At 41.8% G+C, this 20564-nt stretch overlaps 1 protein-coding gene across 3 annotated transcripts in view; it reads right to left on the bottom strand.

The window, feature by feature from the left end:
* ALMS1 (ALMS1 centrosome and basal body associated protein) overlaps window positions 1-19723 on the bottom strand; it is a 146247-nt gene extending 126524 nt beyond the window's left edge. For all 3 annotated transcript variants that reach the window (XM_082852397.1, XM_082852399.1, XM_082852398.1), the window contains exon 1: window positions 19434-19723. In XM_082852397.1, coding sequence (XP_082708523.1) covers window positions 19434-19718 — 285 coding nt within the window. In that variant the 5' untranslated portion in view covers window positions 19719-19723. The remainder of the gene's footprint in view (window positions 1-19433) is intronic.
* Window positions 19724-20564: the final 841 nt, after the last annotated feature.

Genomic DNA, 20564 nt, shown 5'->3' with positions numbered 1-20564 from the left:
GAGATCATCTTCCTCCCCACAGTTACATCAGAAATACATCTACACGTGGAACTACTCCTATAGAACACCCACTGATCGCTGACAGAAGACCTCAGACCTCCCAAAAGGCAAGAAACTCCCCACGTACCTGGATAGGACAAAAGAAAAAAGAAAAAACAGAGACAAAAGAATAGGGATGGGACCTGCACCAGTGGGAGGGAGCTGAGAAGGAGGAAAGGTTTCCACACACTAGAAGCCCCTTCACGGGCAGAGACTGCGGGTGGCAGAGGTGGAAGCTTCAGAGCCACGGAGAAGAGCGCAGCCACAGGGGTGCGGAGGGCAAAGCAGAGAGATTCCCGCACAGAGGATCGGTGCCGGCCAGCACTCACCAGCCCGAGAGGCTTGTCTGCTCACCCGCCGGGACAGGCGTGGGCTGGGAGCTGAGGATCGGACTTAGGTCGGATGCAGGAGAGGACTGGGGTTGGCTGCGTGAACATAGCCTGAAGGGGTTAGTGCACCACTGCTAGCCAGGAGGGAGTGCAGGGGAAGTCTGGAGCTGCGAAGAGACAAGAGACTTTTTCTTGCCTCTTTGTTTCCTGGTGCGAGACGAGAGGGGATTAAGAGCGCTGCTTAAAGGAGCTCCAGAGACAGGCGCGAGCCACGGCTATCAGCGCCGACCCCAGAGACGGGCATGAGACGCTAAGGCTGCTGCTGCAGCCACCAAGAAGCTTGTGTGCGAGCACAGGTCACTATACACACCTCCCCTCGCGGGAGCCTGTGTAGCCCGCCACTGCCAGGGTCCCGTGATCCAGGGACAACTTCCCCGTGAGAACGCACGGCACGCCTCAGGCTGGTGCAACGTCACGCCGGCCTCTGCTGCTGCAGGCTCGCTCCGCATCCGTACCCCTCCCTCCGCCCGGCCTGAGTGAGCCAGAGCCCCCAATCAGCTGCTCCTTTAACCCCGTTCTGTCTGAGTGAAGAACAGATGCCCTCAGGCGACCTACACACAGGGGCGGGTCCAAATCCAAACCTGAACCCCGGGAGCTGTGCGAACAAAGAGAAAGGGAAATTTTTCCCAGCAGCCTCAGAAGCAGCAGATTAAATCTCCACAATCAGCTTGATGTACCCTGCATCTGTGGAATACATGAATAGACAACGAATCATCCCAAATTGAGGAGGTGGACTTTGGGAGCAAGACAAATAATTTTTTGCCCTTCTCCTCTTTTTGTGAGTGTGTATGTGTAGGCTTCTGTGTGAGATTTTGTCTGTATAGCTTTGCTTTCACCGTTTGTCCTAGGGTTCTGACCGTCCGGTTTTTCTCTTTTTCTTTTTACTTAAAAAAAATTTTTTTTCTTAATAATTATTTTTATTTTAATAACTTTATTTTATCTTACCCTACTTTATTTTATCCTCCTACCTTCCTTCCTTCCTTTCTTTCTCTCTTTCTCTCTTTCTTTCTTTCTATTTTTTCTCCCTTTTATTCTGAGGCGTGTAGATGAAAGGCTCTTGGTGCTCCAGCCAGGGATCAGTGCTGTGCCTCTGAGGTGGCAGAGCCAACTTCAGGACAGTGGTCCACGAGACCTCCCAGCTCCATGTAAAATCAAACCACGAAAATCTCCCAGAGATCTCCATCTCAACACCAAGACCACACCCAGCTTCAGTCAATGACCAGCAAGCTACAGTGCTGGACATCCTATGCCAAACAACTAACAAGACAGGAACACAGCCCCATCCATTAGCAGAGAGGCTGCCTAAAATCATAATAAGGCTACAGACACCCCAAAACACACCACCAAACGTGGACCTCCCCACCAGAAAGACAAGATCCAGCCTCATCCACCAGAACACAGGCACTAGGCCCCTCCACCAGGAAACCTACACAACCCACTGAACCAACCTTAGCCACTGGGGGCAGACACCAAAAACAATGGGAACTACAAACCTGCAGCCTGCGAAAAGGAGACCTCAAACGCAGTAAGATAAGCAAAATGAAAAGACAGAAAACCACACAGCAGATGAAGGAGCAAGGTAGAAACCCACCAGACCTAACAAATAAAGAGGAAATAGGCAGTCTACCTGAAAAAGAATTCAGAATAATGATAGTAAAGATAATCCAAAATCTTGGAAACAGAATAGAGAAAATGCAAGAAACATTTAACAAGGACCTAGAAGAGGAAACAAGCAATGATGAACAACACAATAAATGAAATTAAAAATACTCTAGAAGGCATCAATAGCAGAATAACTGAGGCAGAAGAACGGAAAAGTGACCTGGAAGATAAAATAGTGGAAGTAACTACTGCAGAGCAGAATAAAGAAAAAAGAATGAAAAGAACTGAGGACAGTCTCAGAGACCTCTGGGATAACATTAAATGCACCAACATTCGAATTATAGGGGTCCCAGAAGAAGAAGAGAAAAAGAAAGGGACTGAGAAAATATTTGAAGAGATTATAGTTGAAAACTTCCCTACTATGGGAAAGGAAATAGTTAATCAAGTCCAGGAAGCACAGAGAGTCTCATACAGGATAAATCCAAGGAGAAATACGCCAAGACACATATTAATCAAACTATCAAAAATTAAATACAAAGAAAACATATTAAAAGCAGCAAGGGAAAAACAACAAATAACACACAAGGGAATCCCCATAAGGTTAACAGCTGATCTTTCAGCAGAAACTCTGCAAGCCAGAAGGGAGTGGCAGGACGTATTTAAAGTGATGAAGGAGAAAAACCTACAACCAAGATTACTCTACCCAGAAAGGATCTCATTCAGATTTGATGGAGAAATTAAAACCTTTACAAACAAGCAAAAGCTGACAGAGTTCAGCACCACCAAACCAGCTTTACAACAACTGCTAAAGGAACTTCTCTAGGCAAGAAACACGAGAAGGAAAAGACCTACAAAAATAAACCCAAAACAATTAAGTAAATGGGAATAGGAACATACATATTGATAATTACCTTAAATGTAAATGGATTAAATGCTCCCACGAAAAGACACAGACTGACTGAATGGATACAAAAACAAGACCCGTATATATGCTGTCTACAAGAGACCCACTTCAGACCAGGGACACATACAGACTGAAAGTGAGGACATGGAAAAAGATATTCCATGCAAATGGAAATCAGAAGAAAGTTGGAGTAGCAATTCTCATATCAGACAAAATAGACTTTAAAATAAAGACTATTACAAGAGACAAATAAGGACACTACATAATGATCAAAGGATAGATCCAAGAAGAAGGTGTAACAGTTGTAAATATTTATGCACCCAACATAGGAGCACCTCAATACATAAGGAAAATACTAACAGCCATAAAAGGGGAAATCAACAGTAACACAATCATAGTAGGGGACTTTAACACCCCACTTCCACCAATGGACAGATCATCCAAAATGAAAATAAATATGAAAACATAAGCTTTAAATGATACATTAAACAAGATGGACTTAATTGATATTTATAGGACTTTTCAACCAAAAACAACAGAATACACATTTTTCTCAATTGCTCATGGAACATTCTCCAGGATAGATCATATCTTGGGTCAATAATCTAGCCTTGGTAAATTTCAGAAAATTGAAATCGTATCAAGTATCTTTTCCAACTACAACACTAGGAGACTAGATATCAATTACAGGAAAAGATCTGTAAAAAATACAAACACATGGAGCTAAACAATACACTACTTAATAACAAAGTGACCACTGAGGAAATCAAAGAGGAAATCAAAAAATACCTAGAAACAAATGACAATGGAGACCCGACGACTCAAAGCCTATGGGATGCAGCAAAAGCAGTTCTAAGAGGGAAGTTTATACAATCCTACCTTAAAAACAGGAAACATTCCAAATAAACAACCTAACCTTGCACCTAAAGCAATTAGAGAAAGAAGAACAAACAAACCCCAATTTAGCAGAAGGAAAGAAATCATAAAGATCAGATCAGAAATAAATGAAAAAGAAATGAAGGAAACGATAGCAAAGATCAATAAAACTAAAAGCTGGTTCTTTGAGAAGATAAACAAAATTGATAAACCATTAGCCAGACTCATCAAGAAAAAAAGGGAGAAGACTCAAATCAACAGAATTAGAAATGAAAAAGGAGAAACAACAACTGACACTGCAGAAATACAAAAGATCATGAGAGATTACTACAAGCAGCTCTATGCCAATAAAATGGACAACCTGGAAGAAATGGACAACCTGGAAGAAATGGACAAATTCTTAGAAATGCACAACCTGCCGAGACTGAGCCAGGAAGAAATAGAAAATATGAACAGACCAATCACAAGTAATGAAATTGAAACTGTGATTAAAAATCTTCCAACAAACAAAAGCCCAGGACCAGACGGCTTCACAGGCGAATTCTATCAAACATTTGGAGAAGAGCTAACACCTATCCTTCTCAAACTCTTCCAAAATATAGCAGAGGGAGGAACACTCCCAAACTCATTCTATGTGGCCACCATCACCCTGATACCAAAGCCAGACAAAGATGTCACAAAGAAAGGAAACTATAGGCCAATATCATTGATGAAAATAGATGCAAAAATCCTCAACAAAATACTAGCAAACAGAATCCAACAGCACATTAAAAGGATCATACACCGTGATCATGTGGGGTTTATTCCAGGAACGCAAGGATTCTTCAATATACGCAAATCAATCAACGTGCAACACCATATTAACAAATTGAAGGAGAAAAACCATATGATCATCTCAATAGATGCAGAGAAAGCTTTTGACAAAATTCAACACCCATTTATGATAAAAACCCTGCAGAAAGTAGGCATAGAGGGAACTTTCCTCAACATAATGAAGGCCATATATGACAAACCCACAGCCAACATCGTCCTCAATGGTGAAAAACTGAAACATTTCCACTAAAATCAGGAAAAATACAAGGTTACCCACTCTCACCACTCTTATTCAACATAGCTTTGGAAGTTCTAGCCACAGCAATCAGAGAAGAAAAAGAAATAAAAGGAATCCAAGTCAGAAAAGAAGAAGTAAAGCTGTCACTGTTTGCAGATGACACGATACTATTCATAGAGAATCCTAAAGATGCTACTAGAAAACTACTAGAGCTAATCAATGAATTTGGTAAAGTAGCGGGATAAAAAGTTAATGCACAGAAATCTCTGGCATTCTTATACACTCGTGATGAAAAAATCTGAAAGTGAAATTAAGAAAACACTCCCATTTACTATTGCAACAAAAAGAATAAAATATCTAGGAATAAACCTACCTAAGGAGACAAAAGAACTGTATGCAGAAATTTATAAGACACTGATGAAAGAAATTAAAGATGATACAAATAGATGGAAAGATATACCATGTTCTTGGATTGGAAGAATCAACATTGTGAAAATGACTCTACTACCCAAAGCAATCTACAGATTCAATGCAATCCCTATCAAAGTACCACAGGCATTTTTTACAGAACTAGAACAACAAATTTCACAATTTGTATGGAAACACAGAAGACCCCGAATAGCCAAAGCAATCTTGAGAAAGAAAAATGGAGCTGCAGGAATCAGGCTCCCTGACTTCAGACTACACTACAAAGCTACAGTAATCAAGACAGTATGGTACTGGCACAAAAATAGAAATATAGATCAATGGAACAGGATAGAAAGTTCAGAGATAAACCCACACACATATGATCACCTTCTCTTTGATAAAGGAGAAAAGACAGCCTCTTCAATAAGTGGTGCTGGGAAAACTGGACAGGTACATGTAAAAGTATGAAATTAGAACACTCCCTAACACCATACACAAAAATAAACTCAAAATGGATTAAAGACCTAAATGTAAGGCCAGACACTATCAAACTCTTAGAGGAAAACAGAGGCAGAACACTCTATGAGATAAATCACAGAAAGATCCTTTTTGACCCACTTCCTAGAGAAATGGAAATAAAAACAAAAATAAACAAATGGAACCTAATGAAACTTAAAAGCTTTTGCCCGCATACCACAAAAAGAAAAAAAAACAACTACAAATAGGACAACCATACGACCCAGCAATCTCACCACTGGGCATATACCCTGAGAAAACCATAATTCAAAAAGAGTTATGTACCAAAATGTTCATTGCAGCTCTATTTACAATAGCCAGGACATGGAAGCAACCTAAGTGTCCATCAACAGATGAATGGATAAAGAAGATGTGGCATATATATACAATGGAGTATTACTCAGCCATAAAAAGAAACGAAATTGAGTTATTTGTAGTGAGGTGGATGAACCAAGAGTCTGTCATACAGAGTGAAGTAAGTCAGAAAAAGAAAGACAAATACCGTATGCTAACACATATATATGGAATGTAAGAAAATAAAATGTCATGAAGAGCCTAGGGGTAGGATGGGAATAAAGACACAGACCTACTAGAGCATGGACTTGAGGATATGGGGAGGGGCAAGGGCAAGCTGTGACGAAGTGAGAGAGTGGCATGGACATATATACACTATCAAACGTAGGGTGCATAGCTAGTGGGAAGCAGCCGCATGGCACAGAGAGATCAGCTAGGTGGTTTGTGACCACCTAGAGGGGTGGGATAGGGAGGGTGGGAGGGAGGGACGGAGGGAGACGCAAGAGGGAAGAGATATGGGAACATATGTATATGTATATCTGACTCACTCTGTTGTAAAGCAGAAACTAACACACCATTTTAAAGCAATTATACTCCAATAAAGATGTTAAAAAAAAAAAAAGTACAAGAGAATATTATTCAGCCTTAAAAGGAAGTTAATCTGTCACATGTTACAACGTGCATGAACCTTGAGGACATTAAGCTAAGTGAAATAAGCCAGTCACAAAAGACCAATAGTGTATGATTCCTCTTAAATGAGGTATCCAGATTAATCAAATTCACAGAAACACAAAGTAGAATGGTTGTTACTAGGGGCTGGGGTGAGAGGGAATGCGGAGTTGGTTGTTTACAGGTGCAGAGCTTCAGTTTAAGAGTTCAGGACATTGATTGCACAACAATGTTAACATATTTAACATTATTGAACTGTACACTTTAAAATGGTTGACGTGGTTAAGATGTTATGTGTATTTTACCACATAAAATTTAAAAAAAAATTTTTTTTTCAAAAAAATCCCCACATAAACCAAAACAGAAAATTTCTTTATTTCTTTTACAAGAAATACTAAGGGAAGTGCCTAAGGGACATTTCAGAATGATAAAAGGGTCAATCCACCAAGACTACCTAATAATTAAAAATATATATGCACCTAGCATCAGAGCTCCAAAACACCTTAAGTAAAAACTAACAGAACTGGGAACTGCCCTGGTGGTGCAGTGATTAAGAATCCACCTGCCAATTCAGGGGACATGGGTTCGAGCTCTGCTCCGGTAAGATCCCACATGCTGCAGAGCAACTAAATCCGTGCACCACAACTACTGAGCCTGCGTTCTAGAGCCCATAAGCCACAGCTACTGAGCCCATGTGCTGCAACTGCTGAAGCCAGTGTGCCCAGAGCCCATGTTCCGCAAAGGGAGAGGCCACTGCAATGAGAAGCCCAGGCACCGCAGCAAAGAGCAGCCCCCACTCCCACGACTAGGGAAAAAGCACGCACGCAGCAACGAACACCCAACACAGCCAAAAATAAATAAATAAATAAGGTTATTTAAAAAAAAAAAAAACTAACAGAACTGAAGGAAAAAAGAGACAATCCAACAATAATTAGACCTCAATACTCCAGGTTCCAAAAGCAGTGGATGGATGGAGATTCTGTGGATGATTCTTGAACATTAAAAAAAAAAACAACAGAGCAAATGTCAATGGCTCTCCTATATACCAGCAATGAACAACTGGAATTTGAAATTAAAAACACAATACCATTGGGGCTTCCCTGGCGGTCCAGTGGTTAAGACTCCACACTTCTGCTGCAGGGGGTGCAGGTTTGATCCCTGGTCAGGAAACTAAGATCCCACATGCCACATGGCATGGCCAAAAAAACCCTCAAAAAACAAAAAAACACCACAATACCATTTACATTAGCACCCCAAAAATTAAATACTTAGGTATAAATCTAACCAAATATATACAAGATCTACATGAGGGAAACTATAAAACTCCAGCAAAAGAAATCAAAAAGGAACTAATTAAATGGATGAATAGTCCTTTTTCATGGTTAGAAAGACTCAATACTGTCAACGTCAGTTCCTCCCAACCTGTTGTATAGATTCAATACAATTCCAATCAAAATCCAAGAAAATTATTTTGTGGACATTGACAAACTGGTTCTAAAGTTTATATGAAGAGTCAAAATACCCAGCATAGCCAGCACAAAATTGAAGAAGCCAAAGTGGGAGGACTGATACTACTTGACTTAAAGACTTACTATAAAGCTACAGTAATCAAGAGTGTGGTATTGGTGAAAGACTAGACAAACAGATCACTGTAACACAACAGAGTCCAGAAATAGACCCACATAAAGAAAACTGATAATTGACAAAGGAACCAAGGCAACGTAATGGAGCAAAGACAGTCTTTTCAACAAATTATGCTGGAATAACTGGACATCCACGTGCAAAAAGTGAATCTAGACACAGATCTTACCCCTTTCACAAAACTTAACTCAAAATGGATCATAGATGTAAATGCAGAATGCAAAACTATAAAAACTATAAAACACCTAGAAGATAATATAGGAGAAAACCTAGATCACCTTGGCTATGGTGATCACTTTTTAGGTACAACACGAAAGGCACAATCCCTGAAATAACTGATAAGCTGCACTCATCAAAATTAAAAACCTTTGTTCTGTGGAAGATAATGTTAAGAGAATGAGAAGACGAGCCACAGACTGGGAGATATTTCTAATAGACATATCTGATAAGGACTGTTAACCAAAATATACAAAGAACTCTTAAAACTCAACAATATGAAAACAAACAACTTGGTTAGAAAATGGGCAACAGACCACCAAAGAAGACATACAACTGGAATAAGCATATGAAAAGATGCTGAGTATCATTTATCATTAGGGAACTGTAAAGTAAAACAATGAGACACTACTACCTACCTATTAGAATAGCCAAAATCCAAAACACTGACAACAAATGCTGCCGAGGATATGGAACAACAGGAACTCTCATTCACTGCTGAATGATGGTGGGAAAGCAAAATGGTACAGTCACTTTGTAAGACAATTTGGCAGTTTCTTATAAAACTAAACATGTTATTAGCATACAATCTAGTAATCAAACTCCTTGGTACTGACCCAAATGGACTGAAAAGATATGTCTACACAAAAACCTGCACATGGATGTTTAGAGCAGCTTTACTCATAACTGCCAAAACTTGAAAGCAACTAAAATATCCTTTAGTAGGTGAATGGATAAGATAAACTAGACAACGTAATATTATTCAGCACTAAAAAGAAATGAGCTGGGCTTCCCTGGTGGCGCAGTGGTTAAGAGTCCGCCTGCCGATGCAGGGGACACGGGTTCGTGCCCCAGTCCGGGAAGATCCCACATGCCACGGAGTGGCTGGGCCCGTGAGCCATGGCTGCTGAGCCTGCGCATCCAGAGCCTGTGCTCCGCAACGGGAGAGGCCACAACAGTGAGAGGCCCGCGTACCGCAAAAAAAAAAAAGAGAAAAGAAATGAGCTACCAAGTCATGAAAAGACATGGAGAAACTATATTGTACCATAATGGTGGATACATGCCATTATACGTTTGTCAAAAACCATAGAATGGGGCTTCCCTGGTGGCACAGTGGTTGAGAGTCCGCCTGCCAATGCAGGGGACACGGGTTCGTGCCCCGGTCCGGGAAGATCCCACATGCCGCGGAGCGGCTGGGCCCGTGAGCCATGGCCTCTGAGCCTGCGCGTCCGGAGCCTGTGCTCCGCAGCGGGACAGGCCACAACAGCGAGAGGCCCGTGTACAGCAAAAAAAAAAAAAAAAAAAAAAAACCATAGAATGTACAATACCAAAAGTGAGCCCTAATGTAAACTCTGGTTTTGGATGTCAATGTAGATTCATTGTAACAAACACACTCCACTCTGATGTGGGATATTGACAGTGGAGGAGGCTGTGCATGTGTGGGGGCAGGAGGTGGATGGGAAATCTCTGTACTATCTGATCAATTTTTCTTTGAACCTAAAACTGCTCTAAAAAATAGTCTGTTGAGGGAATTCCCCAGGGTGGTCTAGTGGTTAGGATTCCGTGCTTTCACTGCCAAAGGCACAGGTTCAGTCCCTGGTTGGGGAACTAAGATCCCACAAGCTGTGGGGTGCAGCAAAAAAAACAAACAAACACAACAACACAGTCTATTGAAAAACAACCAAAACAAAAAACCTCTGGTCCAGCAATGCAAGGAGTTAGGAAATCATCACTCCCATCCCCACAAAAAGAGAAAAAGCTGAACAAGTTGAAAATCAACAACTCTTCTTACATCCACCAGGGAACTGAAATGAAGGGCAAACTACAGTCTCCCAAATTAGAGAGACAAACGGATACAGAGAATCACAACTTAATGGAACAGAATCCCAGAGCAGACACCACCATGGGGACCTGTACTAGGGTAGGCAAGCCTAAACTGTAATTGACAAATTGCTAGAGGCTCAGGGTAGACAACCCTGAGATTTAAAAGCTCCTGGGAAACAATCTTAGAGGGGCTCCCACACTTTATGAGTTTTACCTCCAGGAACTGTACCAGGTTCCACAGTTAAGATCAGAGAAAAATCTCCTCTCGCTCTGGCAGGGGGAGGGCAAAAGCAGCCATTTTGAAACAAGCCTAGAGTATTCTGTTCTTAACAAGACCTGCCCTCAAAAGAAACTATTTTACCAGAGCCTGGGGTTTTACCAGAGACTAAGTGATGCAGGGGAAGGGAAATACCCAACTCCAGCCCCCTTCTAGCTCTCCTGTCTCACCTAAGGGGAAAACAATGAGAAACCCTAGTGAAGATCACAGCCCAGGGAAAGTCCTAATAATAGGACTATAGAACACTTACCCTCCACCCACACCTTACCACTACATCAACAGGGCTCCTGATAATGATGGTATATGAATGAAAGAACAGCACAACTCATACCTTACTTAAGAAGTCCTTAGAGGGACTTCCCTGGTGGCACAATGGTTAAGAATCCACCTGCCAACACAGGAGCCACGGGTTCAAGCCCTGATCCAGGAAGATCCCACATGCCGCAGAGCAACAAAGCCCATGCACCACGACTACTGAGCCTGCGCTCTGGAGTCCACAAGTTGCAACTACTGAGTCCGTGTGCCACAACTAATGAAGCCCACGCACCTGGAGCCACCCCAACAAGAAGCCTGCGCAGCGCAACAAAGAGCAGCCCCCCACTCGCCGCAACTAGAGAAAGGCCGTGCACAGCAACAAAGACCCAACACAGCCAAAAATAAATAAATTTATTTTAAAATTCCATATTTAAAAATAAAAAAAAAGAAGTCCTTAGAGAAATCCAAAGACAACAGGGGGAACAAAAACAAGGTCACCAGAGGAAATTTTAGCCTTTGACACCTACAGCTATAGCAAACAATAAACACAAAATCACCTCTAACCAGATAAACTTATAAAACTTCACATTAAAGGCCTATTTACTTCAGTTCCTTTCATATCATATTCATTCAGTACATGCCTGGCTTTCAACAAAAAAAATTACAAGACATACAAGACATAAAACTAGTTTGAAGACACAAAGCAAGCATCAGAACCAGAATCAGATAAGGCAGACATATTCGAGTTTCAGTTTGTAAAGATGAAGACGTTTTGGAGATGGATGGTAGTGAAGATTACAAAACAGTGTGAATGTACTTAATGCCACATAAAAATGGCTAAAATGGAGAAATTCCCTGGTGGTCCAGTGGTTAGGACTCAGTGCTTTCACTGCTGGGGCCATGGCTTCAACCCCTGGTCGAGGAATTCAGATCCTGCAAGCCACGCAGCGCAGCCAAAATAAATAATTTTTTTAAAAGGTTAAAATGGTAACTTTTATGTTATATATATTTTACTGCAATTTTTAAAAAAAGAAAAAGAAATCAAGTTGGAAAAAAAGAAATGAGCTACCAAACCATGAAAACACATGGGAGGAAACTTAAATGCATATTGCTAAGTGAAGGAAGCCATTCTAAAAAGGCTACATAGGGACTTCCCTGGTAGCACAGTGGTTAAGAATCCGCCTGCCAATGCAGGGACACAGGTTTAAGCCCTGGTCTGGGAAGATCCCACATGCCGCAGAGCAACTAAGCCTGTGTGCCACAACTACTGAGCCTGCCTGCACAATTACTGAAGCCCATGCACCTAGAGCCCATGCTCCGCAATAAGAGAAGCCACCTCAATGCGAAGCTCGCACACCACAACAAAGAGTAGCCCCCACTCACCGCAAGCAGAGAAAAAGCCCACGCGCAGCAACAAAGACCCAACACAGTCAAAAATAAATAAATTTATTTTTAAAATAAATAAATAATAAAAAATAAAAAGGCTACATACTGTATGATTCTGACTACATGACTTTCTGGAAAAAGCAAAACTGTGGATACAGTAAAAATATCCGCAGCTGCCAGGGTTTCAGAGGAAGAAAGGGAGGGATAAACAGGTAGAGCACACGGATTTTTTTAGGCAGTGAAACTGTTCTGTGTGATACTGTAATAGTGGATATATGTCATTATACATTTGTCAAAACCCACAGAATGTACAAAAAGTGGACTCTGATAAAAACATGCACTTCAATTAATAATGTATCAATATCAGCTTACCGATTGTAACAAATGTGCCACCCTAATACAAGATGCTAATAATAGAGAAAACGGGGGAGGAAAAAGAGGTACATGAGAATTCTGTACTTTCTGCTAAACATAAATCTGCTCCCAAAAAAGTCTATTAATTAAAATGAAAAAAAAATGATAGCTACCTGTGACAAGACCAACAAGGAAATATAAGATGTGAATACTCTATAAACAAACTACGTCTATGGATATTATAGAACACTCCAGCCTAGGGTAGCAGAATACACCTCAGCATACATGGAACAACTCCAGAACAGACCATATGTTAGGCCATAAAACAAGCCTCAAATTTTTTTTTTAGTTTTATTTTATTGAAGTATAAGTGATTTACAATGTTGTGTTAATTTCTGCTGTACAGCACAGTGACTCAATTATACACATAAGTCTCAAATTTTTTAAATAACAGAAATCATGGAAAGTATATTCTCCAACCAAAATGGAATGAAATTAGAAATCAATAACAGAAGGAAATTGAGGACATTAACAAATACGTGGAAATCAAGCAACAGACTCCTAAATAACCAATGGGTCAAAAAAAGAAATCACAAAGAGAATTTTCAAACATTTTGAGATAGACAACAGGCAGAAAACAACCCAAATGTCCATCAATTGATGAATGGATAAAAAAATGTAGTATATCCATACAATGGAATATTATTAAGTCATAAAAAAGAATGGAAAATTGATGTTATATACATGGATGTTTCCTAAAAACATTATGCTAAGTGAAAGAGTCCAGTCATAAGACCACATATTGGAATTCGCTGGTGATCCAGTGGTTAGGACTCGGTGCTCTCATTGCCAAGGCCCTGGGTTCGATCACTGCTGGGGGAACTAAGATCCTGAAAGCTGTGTGGCATGCACTACATGTTATATGATTCCATTTATATTAAAGGCCCAGAATAGGCAAATCTGAAGAGAGAGAAAGTAGATTAATGGTTGCTTAGCGGAATGGAAGCTAGAGGGGTGATAGCTAAAGTATACAGAGTTTCTTTTTGAGGTAATGAAAAAATTGTTCTAAAATTGTGGTGATTGCTGCACATATCTATTAGTTTACTGAAACCACTGAATTGTGCATTAAAATTCAGGGTAAATTGTATGGTATTTGAATTATATCTCAACAAAACTGTTAAAAATGTTTTTAAATAAGCCAGGTAAGCATTCAGCACATTAAAGTAAAATTAAATAAAATATATCTAGGGAAATAGTAAAAGATGAGAACTGAAATTAATGAATTAAATGATGAAAAGCAATAGAATTAAACTTAAATCTAAGAGCTGTTTCCTTGGATGAAAACAATTAACAAGACAAATCCATAGCTAGTCAGATCAAGAGAAGAATAAAACATAATCATATAAAATCTGGAATGAGAAATGGAAATAACCACAGATGCAGTAGAAAAAAATAAAGAATACTATGTAACACTCCATTATAATTAACCAGAAACCCTTGCTGAAATGATTTTCTAGAAAAATCATAAATTACAAAATTAACCCAAGAAAAGTGAGAGAGTATATACAGATTATAACCCTGAAAGGAATCCAGAGGCACAGTAGTTTCACAAGTGATTATTTTTCAAACATGCAAGAAAATTTTACATTATTTAAACTGTTCCAAGACACAGAAAAATAAAAATCTTCCCAGTACCTTGCAGAAAAACGGCATAATTCTGATTCCAAATTTGACAAAGAAAGGTCAAGAAAACATTTTTAAAAAAACTTAAACCATTATCATTTATCAAATATCTACAAATAAAATCCAGCACTTCCTTAAGAGAAAAATACGCAATAACTGATAGTTTTTATCCTATCAGCACAAGAAAGGATTAATACTAAGAATAAAATCTGTATTAACAGGTCAAAAAAGATTAAGAATTGTACAGTGTAGATAAATTTGGAGATGGGGAGCAGGAAGGTGTAGGGGTTCAGGCCTGTGTTCTCTCCTTCTATGAAATGGTAACCTGTTGATAGGAGAATGCTGAACATTGGGTGAAATCTTGAGGAAAAGAGTGAAAAAGCAGGGCTTCCCTGGTGGCGCAGTGGTTGAGAGTCCGCCTGCCGATGCAGGGGACACGGGTTCATGCCCTGGTCTGGGAAGATCCCACATGCCGCGGAGCGGCTAGGCCCGTGAGCCATGGCCGCTGAGCCTGCACGTCCAGAGCCTGTGCTCCACAACGGGAGAGGCCACAACAGTGAGAGGCCCGCGTACCGCAAAAAAAAAAAAAAGAGTGAAAAAGCAGAAGCTGAAGGAGGAAACATAAAAAGATTTCCAAGCACTGTTGATGACCCATTTAAAAGTTGGAGACCAGACTTCCCTGGTGGTGCAGTGGTTAAGAATCTGCCTGCCAATGCAGGGGACGCGGGTTCGATCCCTGGTCCAGGAAGATCCCACATGCCATGGAGCAACTAAACTCATGCACCACAACTACTGAGCCTACATGCTGCAACTACTGAAGCCCATGCACTCTAGGGCCTGCGTGCCACAACCACTGAGCCCGTGTGCTGCAACTACTGAAGCACGCACACCTAGAACCCAGTGCTCCACAACAAGAGAAGCCACCGCAATGAGAAGCCCTCTCACTGCAATGAAGAGTAGCCCCCACTCGCCACAACTAGAGAAAGCTCGCACACAGCAATGAAGACCTAATGCAGCCAAAAAAAAAAAAAAAAAAGTTGGAGTCCAAGTGGTCAAAAGGTAAACTTCCAGTTATAAGATAAATAAGTACTAGGGATGCAATGCACAACATGATAAATATAATTAACACTGCTGTATGTTATATACGAAAATTGTTAAGAGTAAATCCTAAGAGTTCTCAACACCAGAAAAAAATTTTTTTTCTATTTCTTTAATTTTCTAGCTATATGAGATGACTTATTGTGATAACCATTTCATGATGTATGTAAGTCAAATCATTATGCTGTATATCTTAAACTAATACAGTGCTTTATGTCAATTATATTCAATAAAACTGGAAAAGTAAATAAACAATAAAACTAAAAGAAAAAAAAAGTTGAAGACCAAGAATTTCTATGATACCAATCCACAGAATTGAATTATTTTCCCTAGCACAGTTCAGAAATTTAGGTTTAGGAATTACAAGTAGAGGTGTTTGAAATGGTCCATGTTGAATGGTCTGCAGGACCAGCATAAGACCAATACAGCAAGGGCTCACTTCCCTGAACTCAAAAAAACTTGGTTGTAAGGCGGGTCATATTTTGCATTGAACTTAAAACAGTTCCACGCCTTAGCTCAGTTTCATTAATAGGACTTGCAAACTTAATCAACACCTTACAGATCACCACTAGAACATCCTAATTGCCTACTAAGAGAGATACATGAGAGTGAATCAAATATTACAATTTTGTCATTTAACTTGAGACTAGACTGAATGAAATTAATGTTTCCTATCATTTGGTGTCTTCCTTTGAATACACTGAATTAAATACTACACAACAAACTCATCTTCAAAAATTTTATAGTTCAGGGCTTCCCTGGTGGTGCAGTGGTTAAGAATCTGCCTGCCAATACAAGGCACACGGGTTCCAGCCTTGGCCCGGGAAGATCCCACATGCCGCAGAGCAACTAAGCCCATGTGCCGCAACTACTGAGCCTGCACGCCTAGAGCCTGTGCTCCGCAAAAAGAGAAGCTACCGTGGGCTTCCCTGGTGGCGCAGTGGTTGGGAGTCCGCCTGCCGCTGCGGGGGGGCGCGAGTTCGTGCCCCGGTCCGGGAGGATCCCGCGTGCCGCGGAGCGGCTGGGACCGTTGGCCATGGCCGCTGGGCCTGCGCGTTCGGAGCCTGTGCTCCGCCCCCGCTCACCGCAACTAGAGAAAGACCACGTACAGCAACGAAGACCCAACACAGCCAAAAATAAATTAATTTAAAAGAAATGTTATAGGGGCTTCCCTGGTGGCGCAGTAGTTGAGAGTCCGCCTGCCGATGTAAGGGACACGGGTTCGTGCCCCGGTCTGGGAAGATCCCACGTGCCGCGGAGCGGCTGGGCCCGTGAGCCATGGCCGCTGAGCCTGCGCGTCTGGAGCCTGTGCTCCGCAACAGGAGAGGCCAAAAAAAAAAAAAAAAAAAAAAGAAATGTTATAATAAATTTCTAGCAAGAAATATATTAAAGTTTCTCCTTTAAACATTTTCCAACTTACACCAGTAAATCTTAATATGTTAGTGAACAAAAAATTATTTTAATACTCTTTATATCATCTTAGAACTACCTTTAATACAGCACATCACCCACACCTTCATATACCCTCCAAGGTAAATACGACAATATCTGATTTCTCTCAAAAACAGAAACAAAACACCTCTATGGAAAAAGCACTCTGGGCTCTAAGAAGCAATATCTTCTATTACACATAGATAGATCACTGTTAGACAGGATAATAATTTTTTCACACTGGCTGTAATAAGTGGTAAAGTGGTTTAATTAAAATCTTCTCGGAATATTAAATTTATATATTAATAGTTATTCAAACAAGAAGTCATAGAACAAAATTAAAGTTAGGAGACCTCATCCACAAGTGTGGCTTTAATTATGGTGCATATGTAGATAACTTACAACTTGACATGTCCAGCCCAGACCCCTCCTCTGATCTCTAAAACCAAACCCATAATCTTAACACCCATCCCAACCATCCCATCACCCCACCCCATGGCCACCACCCCTACCATAAACCTGGCCATATTTCAACCATTTATCCAATAACCTGACACCTTCTTGCCCTAGTGTTCCACATCTAATCCACTATTAGTGTAAAAATAATGTAAAATTAGTGTATCAGTGTGATTACTTTACCTCTTAAATATCTCTTGAATCAGTCTACGTTTTACTATATCCACCAACACGTCCTTATTCCAAAATACCATCATCATCATTTGCCTGGCAATACTGCAATGACCTCCTAATTAGCATCCCTGACTTATTATTGCAGCTCCCCACCCCACCCTGCTGTCAAAGCTGTTCTCTACTGTGCTACAAAGTGATCTTTCTGAAACACAAATCTTATCCTATACCCCTTTGTTTAAAACATTTTCAATGACTTCCCAGGATAAAGCTTCCAAATCCCTTGCACAGCACACAAAGCCTTGAAGTCTCTGCTCAACCCATATTGGCTTTTGGTTCCTTGACAATGCCACACTCTCTCTTACCGACAGTACCTTTCTATGTGCCTTTCCCTCAGCTGCAAAGCTCCTTCCTTTTCACTTCACCTAGTTGACTGTAACCTGTCTTCAGATCTCAGCTTGTCATAGCTTCCTCAGAGAAGCTTTCCCCAGCTTCACTGGCAAGATGAGATTCCCTTATTGAATGTTTTCAAAGCATGTTAGCACATATCAATTTTACTTTTATTTTTGTGACCCAACTGAATTTTGTCTGCCTCCCTCTTTAGACTGTGTACGCTAGAAAAGCAGAGACAACAAATGTTTGGGTTCACCAAGGTTCCACAGCACCCAGCACAATGTGTGGCCCATGAAGAATGCTCAATGATATATGTTCAGTGAACTCAGCACCAATTGGAACATTTACCAGGCAAAACAACAACTATTACTCTTTAATGATCAACAGTCTACAGCATCAATGTCCAGCAGAACTTTCTGTAGTGATGAAATTATTCTATATCTGCACTGTCCAATTACATAGCCACTAGTCAAGTGTGACTACTGAGCATTGTTCGTACAACAGAAGCACTGAATTTTTAATTTTATTTAATTTTAACAAATTAAGATGTAAGGAGCCACACGCTGCTATGACTACTGTATTGAACGGCACAGGCCTATATAGTCTTTCTTCTGTCTTTTCAATTGTTGTACCTTGTTGTTTTGCTCTGCACAGTTGACATCTTGTCTAAGGAGCAGTCCTAGACAATAAACCTTAGGTTTCTTTTTGTCCCCACAAGGTACCTTTCACAGAATAGAAATTTCATAAATGTCTGATGACTAGACATCTGAATCGTATAGCAAACCTTTCCTTTGTCCCTGAAAAGGAATCAATTAAATGCAGTTATTTTCAAAATGATCTTCAGGAGGCAACCATAAAATCAGCTCTTTCTAGTTTTCCAGACAGTTGGGAGCTGCAACTTAAGCCTCCTGCGTTTCTAAGCCCCTCCTACCGGCTGGGGACCCCTTTATTGCTACAAACGAGAGGTCAGAGAAGCATAGTTGGCAAGAAGCCTCTAGAGACTAACTACTCAAAGGGTGCACAGAATCCACTCTGCTCCCTCAAGGGCAGTCCCGCCCTTCAGGCAAACTAATCTCCTAATTGTCTCCCCAACAAGATAGTCCCTGGGCAACCACTGTCTCCACTCCTACAACGCCCTTTTCCCCTCCCTCAGGGTATAAAGCCCACCTCCTCCCCAGAGCGTTTCTTAACCACCATATTGGCTCCTCTGAACATCTGGAGTAATTTTAAAAGCCCAGGGGAGAGAGGGAGGGTGGGGAGGTAACAAGAGAGATCTTTGCCTTGAAAGAACAGGAGACTTGGAGTAGTCGGCCAGAAGCCTGGGCAAGAGTCGGGGCCTAGGAGACGAAATGGCCCTACAAGCCTTTAAAAGCACGCGTACTATTCGTCAGGCACCATGACAGTCAGAGAGCAAGAGGAAGCCCGCCAGGGAGAGCAGGCAAAGCGCTCAGGATCCACCCTGCCCGACCACGGCCCATACCCCTCCCCGACCCGGCTCACCTTCCCCAGGCTAGTCAGCTCGCCCTCCGAGCAGCGGTGCCTCGGGAGCGACGGCTGAGGCAAAGTCCGGCCGGGGTGCGCCTGCAGCCAGGCCTTGGCCTCCTCATCCTCCTCGTCGTCCGTACTCTCCCGACGCTGGCTCTCGTAGTTAAAATCCGCGTCCGGCTTCCGCCCCTCCTCTTCCTCCATCTCCTCCGCCATCACCACGTCGTACTCGTCCAAGTTCTCCGCCGCCTCCTCCTCCTCCTCGAGCTCTCCTGGCCAGGGTATGTCCTCTAGCTCCATATTGGCGTCTAGCTCCAGGAAGCTGAAGAGGAGGAGGGGGAGGGGGGAGGGAAGGGAGGGGAAGAGAGCCTACTGGCGGTTGTGGCCGCGCGCAGGCGCGGAGACCGCCGACGCCTCGCGCCGGCGCCGCGCGGACTGGCCGGGGCAGGGAGTGCGCGCTCTTGTTGCTAAGGGTGCCCCGCGGGGACAGCGGGAAGTTCAGAGGGGCGGAGCCGCTGACAGGCGACGCCGACGCCTCGCCCCTGTCACGCGATGGGATCTTGCTCACAGTACTGTAAGCTCACAATGAACCCGGACTGGGCTTCTGTCGGAAGAGGGGAGAATTCAGTCCTCGGCTGGGCCGGGCCAAAATTGAATTTTGCCCCTGCACAGAGGGACGATCAGACCCTCGGACAAACCCAAAATAATCAAACCTAAAAATTATAAATTTTTAAAGGTTGAGTGCCTAATGTATGACAGGCTGTATCATGGGCACTTGAACCTAACAGTGGAAAAGTGTCAGAGGCAGTAGAGGGTTAAGTAAGAACAGGGCTCTGGTATCAGAAAGATGGGACCGAATCCAAACATGGCCACTTAACAGCAGTGAGACTAAGCCTCTATGAAATGAGGTAATAGGCCCTCGCATAGGATGGTTGTGATAGTTAAGGGAGATAACCAATATGAAGCACTTAGTGGTAGGTATTATTTGTTGATTATTGTACAGTAACATTAAATGCTTACAGTTCTGTGAGACAAGTATTATTACCATTTTGTATTTGAAGAATCTAAGCCTCAGAAAAATAACTTGCCCAATGTCTCTTACCTCGTAAGGGGCTGGCAATGCCATCCCAGGCCTTCTGTAAGTCC

Source organism: Leucopleurus acutus (genome assembly GCF_964270905.1).
Source record: "Leucopleurus acutus genome assembly, chromosome: 12".
Classification (NCBI taxonomy): Eukaryota; Metazoa; Chordata; class Mammalia; order Artiodactyla; family Delphinidae; genus Leucopleurus; species Leucopleurus acutus.
The sequence above is the reverse complement of the archived record's forward strand: the minus strand, read 5'-3'. Positions and strand labels throughout refer to the sequence as shown.